General features: G+C 42.3%; 1 protein-coding gene across 1 annotated transcript in view; it reads right to left on the bottom strand.

The window, feature by feature from the left end:
* Nucleotides 1–317: 317 nt before the first annotated feature.
* rftn1b (raftlin, lipid raft linker 1b) overlaps nucleotides 318–21,718 on the bottom strand; it is a 76,895-nt gene continuing 55,494 nt past the window's right edge. Inside the window, exons 8-11 of the mRNA XM_086112770.1 lie at nucleotides 16,140–16,249; nucleotides 12,182–12,285; nucleotides 5,435–5,510; nucleotides 318–5,009 (exon numbers count right to left, since the gene is read on the bottom strand). Coding sequence (XP_085968896.1) covers nucleotides 4,545–5,009; nucleotides 5,435–5,510; nucleotides 12,182–12,285; nucleotides 16,140–16,249 — 755 coding nt within the window. The 3' untranslated portion in view covers nucleotides 318–4,544. The remainder of the gene's footprint in view (nucleotides 5,010–5,434; nucleotides 5,511–12,181; nucleotides 12,286–16,139; nucleotides 16,250–21,718) is intronic.

Here is a 21,718-nt window from a genome sequence, read left to right as displayed (position 1 = left end):
GGTGAGGAAGATGCATCAAAATGAGTTTTGTACTTTGTATTTATTCATGTATAAATATATATATTTTTGCACTCAGAATTTTTCATTTTTATTAATTTAAAAAATGATTTCCTTTTATGATCTTCTAATTTCTGGTCTTAATTTCTTTTTTGCATGTGAATCATCAAAGAAACAATTGAAATTATATTTGTAGGGCGTTTGTGTGTGTGTGTGTGTGTATTTGTCACCAAATATGACACAAAACATGCCGATGAATAACTTAGTACAAGTGGCATCAAAGGTCATCACTTCCATTGCCCAATAAAGAAGCACACATGTGGACATTAAATATAAATACTTTTATAATGTACAAATTGTACAGATGCGGCGGTTAACAAGAATAACGTCGTAGATGGACGGGACGGCATACAGATAAAGAATACTTACATCACTGGCATGTTAGCTTTTCAGACACAAATAGGCAGCTGGAATGATACAATATTCAAATGTCTCCTTCCTGATGGCAAACTAAACAAATCAAACAATTACCCACAATCCCAAGGGTGGGGCTGGTCTCAGAGGTCTCTTATCGGGAAAAGACAGCGTTCTGTTGGTAACGTGACGGAAGCGTTTGTCAAGGTTAAGACCGTTCGTTCCCTGTCCGAATGGAATGTTAAGACACACAAACAGCTATCATGTGACCTTGGTGATGTCATTGAGGGGAGGGCAGGCCAAGGGGGTTGCTGATTGACATGTTTAATAACATAACAAAAAACAACCCCCCCCCCCAAAATAACCCAACAACAAACCCCCCCGCCCCAAAACAAAGAAGTTAAATTCATTAAAGTAAATTCCTACCAATGATGAAAATAGATACTTCGAGGCAAAACGGACAACTTCGGATTTGACAAAATATCACCGAGTACGAATCCAAATCTCCGCTACCAATAGACCAGCGTGACGTATGGATCGTTGATCGTCTGATAAAAAGCCGCTGTGTCCAATCTGTAACCTCGATGTGCAGTCAACGATGGATATTTAAACCGTTACATGATAGCGCTACCATATTTTTACGGTTGACATGTGACACGTATCACGTCGTCGTCCGTCACCGTACAAAATCGATGCCTCAGTATAAAACCTTGATATCGTCAATTTGTGATGAAAGTGCTTCTATAATCTCTGTATACTGTCTACGGTACTCAGCTAAACAATGTTTGTACCCCACTACTGGAAAATTCGTAATTTATCGAGTATAATTTTCTGGGTAAATTATGAAAATGTCCATTTTTATGCCTAACATTACCTAAATAGATGTTTTTCTTCCAATATATCTGTTATTGCTAAATCACCATATCATCCAGGTGGAAGCCTGGGGCAACCGTCCCAATGCCCCCCCGCTTATGCACACCCCTGGGTGGCACTGATCATTTGCACGGTCTTTGTACATTTTCAGCATTTGTCCTGAAGCATGTAAAATATATCTCGAAAATTGTTTTGAAAAACGTTTTGAAATTGCAAAGTCAGACGGACAGGCTCGGTTACAAAAGAAACGACTTGACACTTTGGCAGGAATGAAAGAAAATCTATCGACAGTTTTAGGAGTGGCTTCATGTTTCTCTGACATCACCACACCCACAACTGAAATTGAAATAAACCAACAAGTGTTCGTGAAACAAGAATCAGTGTCAAATTTCGTATGCAGGAAACCCCCCCTGCTGAACATGCATTTATTCTTTCGTTCCTGAAATACGTTAATCACAAATTGATCACCATGTCATGATGTTACCATTTAAAATATGGTGCTGATGAACATTATTTTGGTCCGAAATGTATATAAACCGAGGAACCTGAGGAATCGTGGAAAAAGGAAACTACATGAGCTCTGTGCCTTTGAAGCGCTGCGCCAATTCCATAAATCATCGCAAAACACAAAATACAACGTTCAATTAAAGCCAGTGAGAGAATGTTCTTCACATCTTGGAATACAATTAGAGTGCTTCTCTCCTCTGGAAAAATCTATTGGACGGTAAAATGTGACCCTTGAACCCAGGCGGCCATTAAGTATGACCTCGTACTTTGCCATCGGGAAGGGCGCAGACCCTCATTTTAAAAATCAAGAAACCCTCGGGAGGTAGCTTGAAGCATCGGTCTGTCAACACGGCGGGCAGGCAAGTCACTGTAATAAAAAATTCTTTACAATGTGGACTCCAGTGTCGCCACCGTCAAAACCATTTTCAAACATTTCGAAAAACCCGACTGGGAAAAATACCCGCCTGTGTATTTTCAGGCATCTTTTTAAAAACTTTTTTGTGGGTCACACCTCTTGTGACTATCAAATTTTACGTTGTCAAGTGACACTATTTCCAGGTGTTGAATTTTCAAAACATCCCAGGCGGTGTTGCTATGCTTATTCTTCAGATATTTTTGGGAGGAAGTGGTAACTTAGGAAAACAAAAAGAAAATAAAAAACAAGACAATTTGGGGTGTTAAGGCTAAGCTGGTCTCACACGTGTTTTCCGCTCTCCACAAAAACAGCACCAGACAAATCTTTTCGACACATGGACACCACATGAGCGAACACAACTAGCTCGTGTAATTGTTACATTGAAAAGCAAAACCATCAAACCAGGAAAATCATTCCGAGTTCACATGAAAGCGTGAGACATCAGAAAGCTATTTGTTGAGGTACCTGGTGTGGGCATTATTGTCAATAGCGGCCTGGCGAAGCGAACCCCTCTCTCTCCTTGTGTAAGAAATGCCTGATTTCTGACAGATGCCCTACTGACAAAAGCCATTAGCGGCCTAATGAGCGATCTGTGTGGCGGACGTGCCCACCTCTCACCTTGCCGACCCACCCGCTGTCCCGCCTTTCACTGCGGCCGCGCCACCAAATGCCATCTCACGACTCACTTATCGTTACAAACAACACCTGCTGAGGAGCGCTGAAATAGCTGGAGGTACAAAAAAAAAAAAAAAAAAAAGCCACGCTAACTACACTTACTTTCAAATGAGCCAATTCATTTCTATTTCATTTCACACGCCACAGGGCAGCTCGTGTCCGTTTTCTTGAGCTCAATTCGCGAACTGGCAGCCTCATGGCATGAATGCACATTTCAAAATGTATTTTCTTTTTTTAAGGGTTGCCGTCAAGTGAAATATTTATCAAATCCTTATCATGGTAAGAGACAGCTCCATACAGCTCAAAAGAGGTCCAAGCATACCGTGGTTTACGAATGGCGTACAAATGGACGAGTTAGCGCAGTGGCACGAGAATACGTCAGTTAGCGTGACACTTCGTGTCTTTCATAAGATTGTTTTATATTTGTGGCCTAAAAATTGACAGACGTCGTTATACAAATTTCGGTTATATCGTCAAGGTAAAACAAGGCGAGGCAGCTTTATGTACAAAGCGCATTTCATACACAAGGTAGCTCAACGTGTCGGAACAGAAATTCGGGCGCCGTGTTTTACGAAGGTGGAACCTCTATAGTCGCACAATTCAAAATTGGATCACACTTTAGGGGAGGGGGTCTACCAGAGTATCCACAGTGATTAAGGTATCAAGTACTGTAACGCTGCCTTCCCAGTCCATATACAGGGCTCCTCTTTTCATGGCGTAGAATTGTTTACACACCAATATTTACCGTATTTATGATTTTTAGATTCGTTATGTTAGACCTGGGCATGAGTTGTAAACCAACAACTCTCTTTATTTGGATTCACCCCACAGCCAAGACCCCACAAATGCAAATAATGCGAACCTTTGGCTCGCAGCTAATGCTATAGCTAGCTAACATATTTAGCGGATGGTCGCAAACTTGATCAGGAACAGCGAGTTGAAAAACATCGCCAAAAGGTAAAAGCTACATTTCATTCCCATGAATTTGACATGTGCTTGTCCGGAACATTCTGTACGCAAGGTGAGTATAAGCCGTCAATGATGTATCGCCTCCGAAGATCTCTTGACGCTAGTTTGGATTGCCTGTCGCAAACGGGTCCCGCCCCCAAATGTCGGCCTTCTCGTCAAGGCAACACTTCAAATGGCGTAGAATTGAATGCATCAAGTCTTTTCTGTCTTGAGACGGTCAGTAGTATCACGGAGGTTGGCCAGTGTTCTTTGTCTTTCGACTTAAGGTTTGTCATCTTTTTGGATGCTTCTTTTCAGAACGAGAGTAAAGATCAAACAGAGTCCAAAAATAAGTTTTTTTCAGCGTACATCAGTTATGCGACACTCCCTGTCGCTTCAAAAGGCAGAAAGTTGCAGGCCACCTAACACTGCAAGCTCTAGTTTTAGGTCTAAGTCTAGTCCGAGGATCTTCATCTGGTTCCTTCAGGTCCTTCAAGGATACATGGTACATTCAGGACGTGTGGTTATACAGCAGAGTCGGGAGATGAAAGCTGGCAGATTTAAGAGGTCAAAGAGAGTCCCAAAAATGTTCAGCGTGAACCCTGTCTTGAGTTTAAGGTTTGCGAGGTAGGGTTTCCACAATTCTGGGCTACTCTTGTTTTTCGTTTATCGTCGGGGTCTGGGAATCTGCCACCATATTCGTGTCCTTGACATCTCAGCCAACGGATTCGTCAATCGTGCGTTGCTTCTGGTCTGGTTTCTCTTCAGTTTCATCTTCGTACATTTCAAGGCCGTTTTCCACGACAGCTTTCACTTCCTGCTCATCCACGATGCCGCCGTCCTCCTTTTCATCAGCAGCAGTATTTTCTGTGACTTCCTGGTCATCAGTCAATCCCTCTTTGTCAAGTTCGAGCGTTTCCTTTTCTCTCTCTTCTGCTACTGCAGCTACTTCCTCTTTCCATTGGTCAGTTTCGACCTCGGCGGTGCTCGTAGCGTTAATCTTTTCGTCTTGCTCGTCTGGTTTCTCGTTCTCTCCGTTCCGCTCGTCTTCTTCCTCATTTCCAACCTTTTCCCCGTGATTGGGAATTTTCATGTCTTTTTCCAGTTTGGGTTTTGTCTTCCTGTCTTTGTTTTTGAGGCCATTTTTGCAGGCCTTACCGCGAGGTTTGAAGATCAGTTTCTGCAATAATGGGAAGTTTACGTTAGCGTGGCAACAATTGACATCGTACGATACGTGAAGAAAACACAGGCACAACTGTCTACTGAAACGGAAACGGTGGAGAGAAAGTGCCCCACTGCAGAGAAAACAGGCAGAGAAAATCTAGTTGACTTGTGCTATCTCCTAAATCTTAGGCCCATTAACCATGTTGTCATTCCACTCACACAAAGGTTAGCTTCAGGGGTTATCACGACTAGTTGGGGTCATCTACAAAAATGTTCAGTTCTACTTGTGTCAACATTTCACCCACTGCTGAGGAATTGACCGTAACACTCACAGAGAGGTCATTGTATTTGGCCTAAAAGGAAAAACATCTGTGTGGAAACGGCCATGGAGCAATGACATTAGCCAAAGCAAACCATGAGAGGAAAAATGAGGTCGCGTACCTTGGATTCCCTCTGCTTCCGGCTCAGGATGGGTCGCTGCAGGAACACAATTTGTTTGGTTGCCAGACTGCCATCGCTGCAGAGGACACATCGGCGGGGAATATCATGATCAAGACATCGAGAGAAAATATTTCTTGGGAGTCATCCAAATTATTGGGATGAGTTGAGCAGATTTTTTTTGGGTCAGTAGAACAAATGTCTGTCAAGGATGGTCGGCAAACAAAGATCTCTTGTCATGTTCGAAATGACATAAATCATGTTTAGGAACCCAGAAATGCAGACACAGACAAAATGCGAGAACACAAATGTTTATGATCAAAAATGCAAAGCCGACAAAGTCCAAAACAGAAAACGCTGGTCACAAGGATCCAGACCCCCCCCCCCCCCCCCCCTCCTCCAATACATTCACAAAAAGCACCTGCAAAAGTCAAGAAAATAGTTAATGGAGAATACCAAACAAAAGGACAAGAGTCCACTTCACAGGCAAAACAAAAGCCAGATCAAATAACTGAACAAAGTCTATACTTACAAAAAATGTGGTACTAAGGGAACAAGAACGACTATGACGAGAGCAAGAGGTCTCGACACACAAGAGCAGCAACAAGGTCCAAATAATCCGACAAACTGCAAGCAGTTGCGTGGGCATATGTGGCTAATGAAGATTAGCAGCAAGGCTGAAGGAAAGGCCCTCGTCTGCCAACTGCTGGAGACACGCATGAAGAGGATCACGACACCGCCGAGGTTGAAAAGTATTTTTGTCTGGTCGATTGCTGGTTAGCAGGCTACTTCCAGTTTCACCACCCAAGATGTTTTGCTTTCTGGGGTGGTTGTTCCATGTAAACACTTAAAAATGACAAAACAGTGAGAAAAGATAAAATCCTAAATCCATATTTTCATCCTGAGTTGCCGTGGGTACACTTGCCAACTAAGCTACTTGGTATTTAGCAGGCGCAGTAGCTTAAGAAGAATTATTTCTCTGGTAGCAGTTTAAAAATATGATGTGGGATACTTCACTGCTTGGTCTTGGCTGCTCTTGAGAAGAAATTCTTCAATTTCCAAGTGTGAGACAAGACCTTAGCACCTTTCATAGAGAAAGCTCTTTGGAGCAGCGGTTCTTAACTAGGGGGCTGCGGACCGCTGCCTGAGCCATTTGAGGAATAATTCATTCCTCATCGCAATCTAAAAGAAGTTGAACTTTGAAAATCAGGTGCATCCATTCATATCGCCTTTCTGTGGCAGGTGATATGAAAAAAACATGTATGTGTACCACAAGCCTTCAAAAATTTGTAAAAACCCCCAAAAACATTTTTGGGGAGCGTAAATGATAGTTACAGCTTCCAAAAAAAAAAAAATACGAATGCTGCATTCACCCTTTTCATGCACCCTGTAACCTGATAACCTGATAAACTGTCCACTGTAGTAACCGCTGTCCCACAAAGGGTTCTGTAACGTACCAAGGCTGCTTTGTGCAACAGATGGCGACAAACCTTGAAAACTGCCCTCACCCCTCAAAAAAAGCAATATCTTGAAACTTGGCTTCTATGCTGACATTCAAAATAATGCGAGACACGAAATCGGTCCATGTTACAAACTACATTGGAGACCGCTGCTTTAAAAGTCAAGACACCAAGTAAAAACATATGCTTAAGAATGTTATGCTATCATCAAGAAGGAGCAGTCAAATGAAAAAAATAAAATAAAATAAAATAATAAATAAATAATCGACTGTTTCATCTTGTATGAGATGCATTGTGGTTGGCGAGTCCAGCCGTTTGTAGTCTCGTAGCAAGATAAACGCCGGTCCTGTCTGCATTTGAGAACAAGACTCTTGATAAGCAAGGGACTAGCCGCCTGTTTCACGGAACCGGGCCCTCTTAACCGCAATCATTTGTCAGCGCCACTTTCACGTTAGTGACACACTTTGTAATTTGCCTTTGAGCATCTTTTTCTTTTTTTCCCCGCCCCACCCCACAAAAGCTTCAATCGCTTCCACACGGGCCCGTGTCAGGTTTTGGGTCGGCACCCCTCTATGATCCCGCGCCGTTCATTCTTTCCACCGCCCTCATTAACAAGACGTCTGCTCTTTTTTTTTTTTTTAAATAAATCCGCCGCTACAGGCTGATGTTGACCGCTTTATCGCTTGCGTCCGCTTTACGGCTTTCATGTTCCATCCTGCTGTTTTGGGCTAAAACGAAGTCGTCCACATCGCCCACCAATGAGTGCTGCGGCTGCTTGATGATGGCTCAGACACATTAAAAGCCCCTCTACAAATCGTCCCCCTTTTTTTTCCAACATGAAACAAATAGATGCAAGACTTGCAGAAACCCACCCAAAAAGCCTCACCAACCCTCTCTTTTTACATTAGCCGCCTCCTCGTGCGCACTCTCTCTCTCTCTCTCTGTGCTATTTTCTGGGCTGTCAAGAATGCTGGACGGCTTCCTGGAGAATCAAAGGCGAAAAAGCGAGCGCGCTTTTCCAGCAGAAACTTCAGTCCGGCTTGTTGAGGAAATGACAGGCCTTTGTGCATCACTCACTCTGCTGCGCCAATAAGACTTCTCACTACTGAATGGACCTGGATGTGGTGGCGTAATAATGGAACATGGAAGAAAGCTTTAAAAAAAATTTTTTTTTAAAAAAGCCTATGGTAAATCACAGACTGCCCCTAAAACAGACAGCGGACTCTACACTGTGTGATTTGTCCTTGAGAGCTTTGTCATCTGCACTCAACCGTGCCACTTCGTAATTGCTTGTTTCTTTGGAGCACTTGAGATGCTCCAGTTTTCCGGCATTGCGCTTCATGGTACTTGAGGCTTTTTCATCTGGTGTTCACCGAGGTCTGGCGTGCAGTGATTATGGCGCACCGGTGCATGCATGCCCATATTTGGAAGTGTTTGCTTAGCAGCCTACCAAGATGTAGCATGGATGCTTTTGCTGCTGCTCGGTTTATTGCTGTCAGCACTCTGTTATTACTCCACTGGTCCTTTCTCCTATTGGATGTGCTTTTTGACCTCACCCACAAATCTGCTTTAGAGTTGAACATGTCAAGCGACCCATGTTCTGTCCTTTCATATACACAAGAAATAGGTCCACTGACGCCGTTGCAAGGTGCAATGAGAAAAGGCCTTAAGTGCCCCAATTGGTATCATGGATTGTCATACCAATAGAGATGATCTTTGTGCATTGAAGGCGGATGTGCGCCGATGTTACCCGAGCGTTTCCTAAGAAGACTGGAAGTGAGAGTGTTGCAAAATGCCGATCTTGGCAAAAAAATATATATATATATATACTTGCTTTGGAACTTACATTCTGCCACTTGGGGAAATTGCGTAGGACATACTGTGTTTATTTCCAACACTTGATAATCGTCAGTCAGGGCGCTTCTTAAATTAACATTTACATCACAGTCCATGGAGTCAGATGACACAAGTGGAGTCAGCTATCCCTACACACAAAGATGTTTGGTCATAAAACCTGTTTAATATTTAAGATTGCCTCGATCCGTTTATGTACTGTATTATGCATTATGTATTGCTACAAATCCGCTCTGAACACACTTGAGAGAGAAGGATCATCTTTATAGGACAATCTTGTAAGACAAAAGATACAATTGTCTTGATGGGTGTACCGGGCCTAAGAAAAAATCCACTGATATTAAATTATATCATGTTAATTTTTTAAGAACACCCCATAATTGTAGCTGACTTAATTGCACTGCCTCACAGATTGTCAAATCAATTTAAATGGCCATTAATTATCAATTCAATCCCCCCCGCCCCCATTGATATTAACCAACATCAGGTGCAATCGTGTACTTGAACTTTCCCGTTTTTATCATGAGCTTTATGCAATCATCAATCCAACAAGGCTTTTATGTGTCCTCGCCATACACACATTATTTTTTTTAATTGGCGAATGATGACAAATGACTTAATGGCTGCAAAATGTAATCACAAGCTACACTAATTGAATGCAGCCAAGACGAGACGAGCGTCTGGGTTAATGTTGCGCGGAGACGCCAGCCGAGCGTCGGCTAGCATCCATTTCGGATGAGACAAAAACAAGAAAAAAAAAAAGAAGCCATTTGCTCTTTGCAGACATGTTGTTTCAATGAGCGAGCGAGCGGTAGCCGCCGCACAAACAAGCCTAATGAGTATCGGAGCGAAACGTATCATCAAACTGTTTTCGGGCCGGGTGAGAAATAAGCTGCTCTGTTGTACTCTATCGAGGCCGGCTTGATTAATTAGCCCTGTTGTGTTGCGGCATGGAGGCACTTTGCGTGTAAACGGGGTAAGAGGGAGGGACGGGGGTGTGCTTGGTGAGACAATGAATCAGTTGTGAGAGAGGAAAGTGAAACGCTCAGTCAGGGTGCTGATGGAAATATGTCACGCTTCTCTCCATTGGCGGGACGCATCACAGCTTTTTGTCAGGGCGCATAATAATAATAATAATAATACATTTGATATAAATGTGCTCTGACCGAACGCTTATGCATCCTTTACACCAGATTGGGTGGAAATTGAAATATCGGTGCCGCATACTAAAATCAATTCCCAGGACAAAAAATATTCATGCGTTCATATTTTTTAAGATGAATTTGTGATCTTTTTTTTTTTCTCCCTATTATGTTTTGTTTTTAAGATTCGGGACCCCTATACCCAGTAGGGCTCTGGGGATTGCAACCTCGGGTGGAGCCCAGGTTTCTAAACAAACACAGTGAAGCGGCATTTAGCTGTTATGCTGCACCCAATTGCCTTGCCTTTGAAGTAATTTTAATAAGCTGCTGTGCTTTTGTTCTCTTTGCTTTGCCTTGGAACGTCTGGCGTTATTCTCTTTGGAAATGCTTTCAGGCGTTTTGGTTTTGGGTGTGTGAAGCACATTGAGTTGGCTTGTGTGTGAAAAGTACATTTGCCTTGCCTATCGGTAACCTCAATTGTGATTACTGTGGTGCTGTAAGAAAACGCGTAATGTATCGCCTCTGTCTTTTCTGCTTTTTTGCAAGACGATGAGTTGACCATTTCATTTTGTCCTAAAACGGTGACTTCAGTTTTTCAACCCGCTTGAGTACCGTAGCATTTAGAGGCGGGGAGCTTTTCATTTAGGCGTTGGAAGCTTTCACACATGAAGTTTATGTCCCCCGAGTTCCTCCTCTTAACCAAAACCGGATGCCGCTGTCGGCGTCGTCGCAGCCGCGAGTGATGCGTCAGCGTAGGCTTAGCCGAGAAAGTGTTTCCGCGTAGAGATTCTTCCTGTGACGGGTGGCAGCTGCTCTGCTTTAAAAGTTACCGAGAAGCATATTGAGGTCAACGTCTTAGAGCAGGAAGTTTGAACCGCAATTCAAGACAAGGTGTGCACGCTGGCTATGTTCGACTTCATACAATCTAGGCCACACGGCGGTGGAGAGAAATGTCAGTACAGACACGAAAAAAACAAGTGTGAAAAGCCGATGAAGAAATTTCAAATGTCACATCCACACACTCAATGACAAAACCAAAAGTGTTTCGCAATTTGTGTTACCCGTCTTTCAAGTATATGTGGTTCATATTTTTGAGCAATGGGACAAACACTCTAGGACATGCTTGCCATTAAGCCTTTATGCACCCTGTAACCTGATAAAATGTTAAGCCGTCCACTGTAGTGACTGCCATCCCTGAAAGGGTTAAAGGCTTTGTAAATGGCCAGAACATCCCTTCAATAGTCACTTCAAACTTTGCAGACTTCCTGTGTCTTTTCTCAGGCTTCTTGAGACCTTTTTTGGTGGGTCTACTTATGAGAGACATGCCTACCAAACTGCATGCTGCCAAGTAAAATTGAAAAAAAGAAAAAGTTCAATTACAATTTTGCGTTTTTTGGCAAGTCATTCAACTTAAACGCCATGCAAGATAAATGTTTTGCAATTTATCATCGTCCATCTCATCATCTGGTATAGATTGTTCAATTTTGTAGTAATCCAACAAAATCTTCAGGACAAGTTTGTCTTGGATGGACCCGTAAAATTATCCGACATGAGTCCACAACTGGGCTACGACCTGGAATAGAAAACATCTCGGCGTTTTTTTCATATCATGAAATTCATGGCTACTAAGTTTCATTTCACAATGTGAAACTGGCTTTAGAGGCTGAATTAAACACCCATCCATCCATTTCCTGAACCGGTTTATCATCACAAGGGTCGCGGGGCGTGCCGGAGCCTATCCCAGCTGTCTTCGGGCAGTAGGTGGGGGACACCCTGAACCGGTTGCCAGCCAATCGCAGGGCACACAGAGACGAAGAACCATCCACGCTCACACTCACACCCAGGGACAATTTGGAGTATTCAATCAACCTGCCATGCATGTTTTTTGGAATGTGGGAGGAAAGCGGAGTACCCGCAGAAAACCCACGCAGGCGCGGGGAGAACGTGCAAACTTCACACAGGACTCCACAAGTACCTCTGCACTGTGTGGTCGGCCCGCTAACAGCTTGACCAACGGGCCGGCCTGAATTCAACAAACAAACAAACAAAAAAATCCAGGCTGTGCTACCCGGCTGACAAGTTTCTATTTGTTGGCTCACTCGGAATGACGAAGACGGCCACTGCGATCCTTCGTGTGTCTTATCAAGCAGAGCTTATTGAGACTTTTTTTGTGGGTCTCCTCAAAGACACACCTGCCAAATGTGATATTTTTTGAAACGAGCTTCGGGTCCAAATTTTCAAAAAAATCCCAGGTGGCGTCACTATTGCCAAATGTCAAGCATATGGGCCATTACCTGTTGGTCTTGATGACAGGTGTCGGCAGCACACAGGTGAGTCTCCAGCCGTACATGGCCAAGGACTGCAGCAGAGGAACATAATCGGCCTTCACCTGCAAACCCTGCACGGGAAAGAGACACGTTTCATTCCAATCAACTTTCCGCCGTGCAAGCGGCGTAAGACACAAGCGAGGCTTGAAAACAGCATCGACTCTTGGATACGATGATGTGCATGTCGGCGCTTTTATGCAAGGTCTTTGCGTCGTGTTGGAGTTTGCTGCAAAGGTTGGGAAAATAAAATCAAGCGCCGCAGAAAATCCCCCGGTTGCTATGAGTCAACATAGCAACGCGCTGAGATGATGACAAGAGTTTGTCAGCGCACTAAGACCTTGAACAAACAGGCTGCACAGTGGAATTGCTCACTTTGTGGCTTTGCAGTTCACGTCTTGCTGTTTGCCTTTTTTTATTATTATTATTAAATATAGATTTTTTTTGGGGGGGGGGGCTACGAGATACTTCACTATCTGGCCATAGCCACATTTAAACTAAATTCTGGGGTCTTGTGGGCTTCCTCGCGTGATGTAACTGAACTGTAATTGAGCTGAATTTTCACGAGACGTGATGGATATTTTGATTTAACCGGAGTCTTGGGAGATTTGAGTTTTTTTTTTTTTTTTTTTAACATACACGGGAGTTAGTTGAGATCTGGCATGATTTGAATATGTCTTCCATGATCTGGCGGAACGCTGGTGAGATTTGCGCTTTTTGAGAAGTCTCGTGCGATTCACGGGCCTTGTCGCAAGATTGTACATTGTCTCCTGTAAACGAATACCCGTAGATTCCACGCTATAAGGCGCATCGAAAACCGTTCAATTTTCTCAAAAGCCGACAGCCCGCCTTATAATCCGATGCGCCTTATATATGGATCAATATTCTGATTTCTTGGGACATAGTATTTAAAATATCTGTAAAGCGCTTTGTTACAGCTGCAGCCGTTGTGAAAGCTCTATATAAATAAAGCTGCATTGCATTGTATTCCTTTAGTGTAGCTCCATCTAGTGGATGCATAACGCAACTGCAGCCACTATTGTAGCTTCTATTGTAGTGAGCCCTATATATGAAAACAGTTTTAAAAAAGGCCATTCATTGAAGGTTCGCCTTTTACTCCGAAGCGCCTTATCGTGCGGGAAAATACGGGAAATTAGTTTCACAATAGTTCCGATTATCTTGTGTGATGTGCATTTTTGGGACATTTGACATCACGTCGCATGATGTTGCGCAAGTATAGCATCATTTAGCATAAGTCTGGGCATATTCGACGCTGCCTCTTGTGATTTAGCCAAAGTTTGGCGAGACTTGATTTTGTCTTGTGTAATTTAGATGATGTCTTGCATGATTTGTCGTCGTCTTGTGATTCAAGTCTTGAGATTCTCCCACGTGACTTCATGGAAGTTTCATTATAAATGAAGAGCTTGCTCGCGGACACGTTTGCAGAAATAGACAAACGATCTGTGGAATTTGTAATTTCATACAAGTGTGTGAAAGAAACTCAAATGCTGACATTTTTCATGTAAATTGCCTACGACCGATGTCGAAACGCACGTACCAAAATGTAATAAAAGGAAGTCGTCGCCCCGACAGGAAATGAAGCAAATCAAGTCTGAATTAATGCACTTTGATAAGACATATAAATGGGAAAAGGTAATGAGGCCCGCAAACAGACACACACAATAAATGTCAAACATCACAAAGATTTAAATGCAATGGAAACTCATTCAGTGACGTACGAGCCAAAACGCAGCCCGGAGGGAAAGCGGAAAAATAAACATAAAAATGTCAGGCAAGAAAAATAAGTGATAAGCAGCAAATGTGTTCGTCAAGTAAACAACTGCACGCATTCTGCATTCAAATGTCAACGGTGTTAAACTCTCCTTTCAAAACACAAAAAAACCGTCTTTGTCACAAACCATGTCAAAATTCAGCTTTTTTTTGTTTTTTGTGTGTGTTCGTTGGCTACCCCTTCATTTTTATCCATGGGCAGGGTTTCGAGTTTCAGCGGCTGTTTTGTTTAAAGATGACACATCTGTTCAGGTCCCCGCAGTTTTTAAACGGTGGTAAATTTTTGCCAACCAATATAGAATTACTTTTTTTTTTTAATCCTGTTTAGGTATGAAATATATTACATGTAATATGTAATATATTACATATATTACATTTGTTTTCATATACAGTATATGCTTTTTAGGAAGCCTCTTCCAAGTTGACGACGAACACGTCACCACCAGCAGCTTGCATGTCGCACATCTTGCAGTGTGTGATATCTCAGTTCTCCCTGGCGGAGGTGAGAGAAGAGGCGACCCAGATAGCAGCGGGGCTAATTTGCACCGGCGCTCCGTGTGAGAGGTCGCGCTTTGGCCTGTCAGGTTTTGCCACTTCGATAAAGAGGCAAGGAAGGACCAATGCTCCTCAGCAACCGCTAAGAGCCTCGCGTAATGCTAACGCAATGGATTTAGACTCATAAATGCTCCCAACATCGGGATTACCACGCAGATATTTTTTAAAAGGAAATTTTCTGGTTGAGTTACATAAATAAAGTAAGGCTTTTGCAGTGGTCTGGAGCTTTTGAGACAAATTCAGAAATCTGAGAAGGGTTGACTTAGGTTGTTGATGTGGCTTCTTATGTAGAAGCTAACGTTTAGCTAGCTCGCAGGATTTGAACGAAATATCAGAACCCATGGTGGGTGAATTCTTTATTTCTCCGTCCATTATTGTCAGCTATGCTCTGCCAAAGTTGCACAACGTTCAAGCTGTGGCCCAGACTACACTGTGTGAAACAGCAGTTGTAGTTGTTTGGCTGGTGAGGTGATTGGCTGCGCTTTCGCCAAGTCGCCTCGGCGGACTGTCAAGAAGTGAATTGCTGGGCCAAGGGAATGTCCTTTCACACTTAGAAAAGTCTAAATTCCATTAGCGAGATAGCATCTATATACACGTACACGCATGTACGGTATAGAGTACACACATGGACAAGCAAACAACCGCACATCTTTTAAACAACCTGGACAGAAATCCATTTTAACACCAAACCTTTGCTAACAGAAGATATAATCTGGAGTAGATAAGCGCTCGTTTACTGCGACAGACACACGCACACGCGCACACAGTCAATGTGTCAATAAGATGTACCGCATGTTACCATGTTTCATTCCGCAAACAATAAAAACCAAACAAAGGGCGAAAGAAGACAAAAAAAAAAGTAGAAATCCTCACATAAAAGACACAATTGTTGGTCTCTTTGTATTAAAGCAAGAGACCACTCAAAATTCCTTCTGTTAAAAAAGTGCAAATATCAATGGAATAATATACATACAACCGAATGCCACCATATTGGACATTTTTGATTGGTTCACGTAATCACGCAAATGTTAATTTTAGGCTTGCTCCTGAGTTTATTGTGCTATAAAAATGTCATCAAGTATTGCCATAGTTTCCCCAATCGTCACAGGTTTCATAAGTTATTTTGAGAAAGAAAATTAAGATTGACGGTGTCAGTTGCTGGCAAATGCAGCCGGCCTCGTGGCCCACGGAGCAGTTGCAACCCATTCCATGAAGGCGGCAAACTGTGATTGATTATCACCCAAATTTAGGTGCACATAATTTGGCATGGACTAATCATACTCTGAAAATATCAGAACGAAAACACTCTATATTTTTTTATCTATCCATGTAGTAAGTTTGCCTCTTCTAGTTGCCTCATCGAGAAAAAAACCTTGGCTGTTGTCAACCAAATTTTTGTGGACATGGATATCGACATCCGAATCAGAGTCGGAAAATATTAGTAGAAAACTCGCAATATTTTGGATGATATACAAAATCAAGAGCGTTCATGCACTTGTAAGCGGTTGACAAGAACTACCGGCAAAATATGTCATAGATGTTGTTGTTAAAAATCAGAAGGAATGCGAAAAGTTGCACTGACGTCAATGACTGTCCACTGCTCCACCACGATGGCGTCGTAGGTGGTGTTGGTCTCGCCTTCGCTGGCTTCCTGGAACACAAAGACGCTTTCCACCGACTTGGGAAGCAAATCTGCAGAGAGGAAGGAAGACAAAGTGGCCATCAACCAACCAAGAAAAACATTTACATAAGCGAGCGTGAGAGTTTTAGTACCCTCAGGCTCATCGAAATGGACGACGTTCGTGGAACATTGGCACAATTATACCAACAATTGCTTCAATAAGTTTGATTTTTGTCACACTTGGGAAAAGGGACAGGATTTCATGCATTTTTCGCCATGAACGTTTCCTCACAAAATGAGCTGAACTCATCAGGATTTGTCTTCATTGGTACACAATGTTAATTGGGAAGAAAATTAGCACCGTCGGCCCTTTTTGCCGTTATTTATTGTATACCGGCACAAGAATCGTGAGAAACAAGATTTGTGAACGAACTCCAATACCTGCCTCTTTTCACAAAGTTAATCGCAGAGGTAATTTATCCTCGTGTTCATGCGGGTTGGCAAATTAGCTCATTGCGCATTATCGCGAACAACTGGACTAAGTGTGGAACAGAACATAATCAGCAACAACAACAAGAAGAAAACATATAAATCGCTCCGGAGTGGAAGTCACAATTTATGTCTCAATACATTTGACAAAAACCGAGAACAAGAACAGTAGAGCTCCGACTCGCTTCGAACCATGCAACTGTTTTTTTTGTGTTTAATATAGCTTACTTAAACTTGTTCTGTTTCCATTACTTCTTCTACTTTCTTTTGACATTTGGCAATTACTTTTGGTACATTACCGGCTACTTCTTTAGCAAGCTATAAAGAAGGTGGCCAATGGCGATAATGCATGACTACTACTACTACTACTTCCATTGGCAAATACTTTTGGTGCATTACCACTGGTGGACATAAGGTGGCGGTAATGCACAGAAATTCAACATCATTAGGGAACACAGGTTTTAGGTCTCTGTCCGAGCTGTATTTTCAACAAGTCACAAGACCAGCCAAACAACGACCCAAAAAAAAAATGCAACTTATACAACAGAAAAGTACGATAATAATATGTATATCTATTTCTTTTTTAATCTGAAAATTTACTGGTTGCAAATGCGCAGGTAGATGAAAAATACACTCACCATCTCGACATTTTACAGGCAAGATGCAACCATTTAGGGGCGATCTGAGGTCATGTGGAGGCATTTTTGGGGGGGGGGGGTATTTTTTGACGCAGTATACGATGCGTGAAACAGCTGGCTTTGACAGGAAGTGCAAAGGGGGTGACTGAGTCACATGATCTCAAACATGCTCCAGAGCCGATACATTTCCTCTGCATCACATCCCAGACAGACTGACCTTCATGACCCCCATATCCCGCCCCCCCACGTCTCTTGTTATTCCTTTGAAACACACACACGCACGCACACACACACACACGCACACACACACACACACACACACACACACACACACACACACACACACCACACACACATCCAGGCTGGCCCTGAGTGCTTTCTCATTACTACCCTGCCATTTCCACACTAATACAGTTTGCTGGAGCCCAGACGCAACACAAGACACTCCACATTTCATTACAAGACCCAAATAATAGTGCTGGGGTGGGGGTGGAGGGGGGTGGTAGGTGGGAGGGGCGGTGCCAGTGGCTGGAGCGACGGGAAGGAGGATAGAAAAGCAGACAGACAGCGAGGGGGATTCATATAGATGCCTCCCCAAAATCTAATTAGGGCTGGTGCACTTTCAATTGAAGATGTTTCAGACATCTGCTGGCTCGCTCAAATACAGACATTGTTCACTCAAGACCCCCAAGACCCCCCCTTTAAATCCCATTCAATCCTCCAGACTCTTGCTTTTTTTTTTTTTGGTCCTCTACCCATTCTGCGAATGAACATTCTCTCTCAACCAATCAACATGCTGCACTGTGCCCTTCATGTACCTTGCCGCTGGGCTTGTTACACTCACAGAAAAGATCGAAAAATGTACAGAGTACATGTTTTGCTTGTTTTTTTTTTTAAACACTACACAGGTGAATAACGAGGGATAGGGTACCCCTGAAAAATCTGTCAACAGGTGAATTCGCAAAACTATGAAAATGTGGGGGTCCACTAAATATGTTAGCATTAAGCTAGCAGACAAAATTCAGATACATGACTTGGTTTTGTGTTCCATTTCTGTGTTTAATTCTCTTTTGTTTTTACAGTACTTTAACTGGGAGTGACAAACATCTCGGTTGGTGCTTTGATCCCCCAACATTGCAACCATGTTGAAGCGTTTTCTAGAAAGTGATGTTGTATGATAGTCTCCTATGTCTTGACAGCAAGGGAGTGCGAACACACGCATAATACTTCAAAAAGTTTTGTTTCATTACGTTTAAGTGTATTTAAAGACTTAAATTGTGTCAAAACTATGTATGAGTTTTAACACTAAACTCCCAAAAATTATACAGTCTTTATATGGGTGCCTTGAACGTATGAAAACCCTCCAGCGATCATTTTGTAGCCTTTAGCATATCGGAAACTAAACGAACCTTTCACAGTGCCCACCGTTTCCCCCGTGTCGCTGTTCTGTGTGAAAGGTACTGATACAAAACTTTAATCTTTGATCAACCCCTTAGGGGACAGCGGTTACTACAGTGGACAGCTTATCATGTTCTCAGGTCACAGGGTGCATGAAAAAAAAAAACATTTGAAGAAAACTGTTGACTAGTTTTATTTGATCGCAAGATATAGGCCAATAAAAGTTCTGCCGTTCTACCTCGGAAGCATCAATTCGCCGGGAAGGCAGCGTGAAAGGGTAAATTTGAGATTTTGTTCTGCCTTGACGGAGGTCTGCCCTTTGAATGACGCATATTTACGGAGGAAAGCAACACCACTGGGTGAATGCTGATGCCTGATGTCAGAGCGATGCATTATGGGTGGTTCATCATCAATAAATGACGGTGTGAAATGAAAAATGAAATACACATCATTTTGGGCTCATTAGTGGGTGCGCATTAAGGCTTGGCGACAGCGTGTGACCAGGTCATGTCTGCCCATTTCAAAATGAAGGCCGGGACCGAGCTGACAGCTCATTTATATTTCACACAGTGGACGGGACGGATGTGATGAAAATGTGTGTGTGTGTGTGTGTGTGTGCGAGCGCAGCTGGTTGGCAGGCTGGTCATCCCTATCGCTGGCCAGAATTCGCATGGCTGTAAATAGTAAAAATTCCTCCGCGCTAAAAGTCTGTAATTGCCCGTAGTTACCGAAAGATGACTGAAGACGTTTGTCTAAATGAAGCTCTTCAACACACTTCAACATAGTTCATCGGCAGCGAGTTGCTACCAGCTGGCGGCGTAGCACAACTTCTTTAATTCAACACAGCTCCTTTCACCAAGACCGCAAAACATGGTGAAATCATTAGTTTGTCGAAGTGAAGCTTCTCAACTCACTTCAACCTAGCTCCTTGTCACCAGGATGCCACCAGATGGTGGTGAAGTACAAAGTACCACTTTTGTCTCAATGAAGCTCACTTCAACATTGGCCTCAAGATGCTACCAGATGATGAAAAGCCACTACTTTTATCAAAGTAGTTTTGCGTCCAGATGTTGACAATATGAAGATCCTTAATTCACACTTCAACATAGTTCCTTGACACCAAGGTGCCATACGTTGTCAGCAAAGCAATCATTTTACTGTTTTTGAGCTGAGCACAAACGAGCAAAACATCGAGGACTTTTTTTTTTTTTTGCTTCGGCCACCATGGCGCCAAGGACTATGTGAAAGTAAGTTGAGGAGCTTCATTTAGACCAAATGAGACACAGGTGTTGGATAGAGACTTCTGCCTTGATAAAGACAATAATGGTCAGTTTTGGCTGACACAATCAGATTTTACATCCCTGCCAAGAAAAAAAAAGCTTGTGTTTCCAAAACCATCATTTTCCATGAAATTTAGGGAAAACCCCCTGCAAATGTTGATAAGTCATTCAACATTGAATCGGTCCATTTTTTCCAAGAATTTTGTAGCTTTGTTCATAACTTGGAAGCGGAACTCAAACAGAGAGTGACCAATATGAAAACATGAGGGTTCTGCCCAACAGTGACAATACGTTTGTTGTTGTGCTTGCTAGTTTTCATCATACTGATGGCTGTTTCTAATATTTTCACTGTGTCAAGTAGCTCTAGAAGATGGTACAAAATTAATTACGACAATCATATCGTGATTATTTCCTGCCATAGGTGATCAAAAAAAGTAAGCAAAAGGCTCAGTAGCGACTGTAATGTTTGAGGATGGATGCTAATCCTTTGCTAGTCCTACACAGCTTGCGATGTGTAACAAAAGGATTAGCTCAGTGTCGGTTGCCTTGTCGCTACATAATTGCTGGCTTCTTCTTCTTCTCTCTTCTTTTTTTTTCTTTAACTTTTTATGTTCGTTATGCGCCTGCATCACTAGAGGCAGCAAAGAGGAGACTGTGGCCCCATGACCTTCAACAGTCATGGGAAACTGCAAAAAACAAGCGACACTGAACGCATCAGTCGCAGTAATCTTAACTTTGAATGTGGTCAGGAACAGGTCAGTTTCATTCTAGAGAAGATTTAGGGCAGTCAGGATGAATGGCTGCAGTTAAGAGGAGACTGTGGAGTCACAATGCGGTCAGTGTCTGTGTATGTCAATGTCTTTTTTTCATAAAGTGTTCAACTATGTGTAAAAGAAAAAAGTGCACTTGAGGAATATTTCATACGTTGAATCAATATGTTAATTTAATTTCAATTTAAGAATGCGCTTAATATGAATACATTATGATGTGTTGATTTAATAAACTGATTTAAACATTCATTCAAATTTAATTAAAAAATAATTTAATTATGGATTCAGTTAAACACACTTAATTTTAATTCATTCATTTAATCTTCATTTCATACTTTCATTTAATTTTAATTTAAAAAATAGTTCAAAATGATTAAACCAATTTTAATATATTCAATTCATTGTAATTTAATAACTTTTATTTCATTTGAATACATTCATTCCTTTTCAAGTGACCCATTCATTTATTTTTAATATCAAGAGCTGATATTCGGTCATCTCAAAGAGTCCTTTCTTTGATGGACATATATTCCTGCATTTTCTTCAAGCATGTGAACTTCTCACAAACTCAATATTTTTTTTTTTACATTAAAAAAAAAATGCACATTGGCTGACTTCAGCGGCACCTTGTTTGTCGTCTTTGCCCAAATTTAGATCTCATGGTGGGCTGAGTGTGGCGCATGTTGAATAGCAGCTCAGGCGTGTGTGTGACAAGAAAGGAAAAAAAAAGGAAAGAAAAAAAAAGGCTGCAAATCCTCACAGCAGCTCTGGAGAGGGATTAAGCTATTCGGGTAACAAAAGGCACAGTTGCGTTTTTGCACTTCTGCGGTCCCTTCGTTCGGAAACTCCACTCTCGGGAGGCAGTGGCAACGTGTTTGCGTGTGTCCGCTCGTGCGCGTATGTGTTCATTTGTGTATGAGTGTATATGTATTTTTAATGCTTTCCGTAATTTCGATATGTTTTCA

Source organism: Hippocampus guttulatus, chromosome 6 (genome assembly GCF_054856545.1).
Source record: "Hippocampus guttulatus isolate MCC_2025c chromosome 6, RoL_Hgut_1.0, whole genome shotgun sequence".
Lineage (NCBI taxonomy): Eukaryota > Metazoa > Chordata > Actinopteri > Syngnathiformes > Syngnathidae > Hippocampus > Hippocampus guttulatus.
The sequence above is the reverse complement of the archived record's forward strand: the minus strand, read 5'-3'. Positions and strand labels throughout refer to the sequence as shown.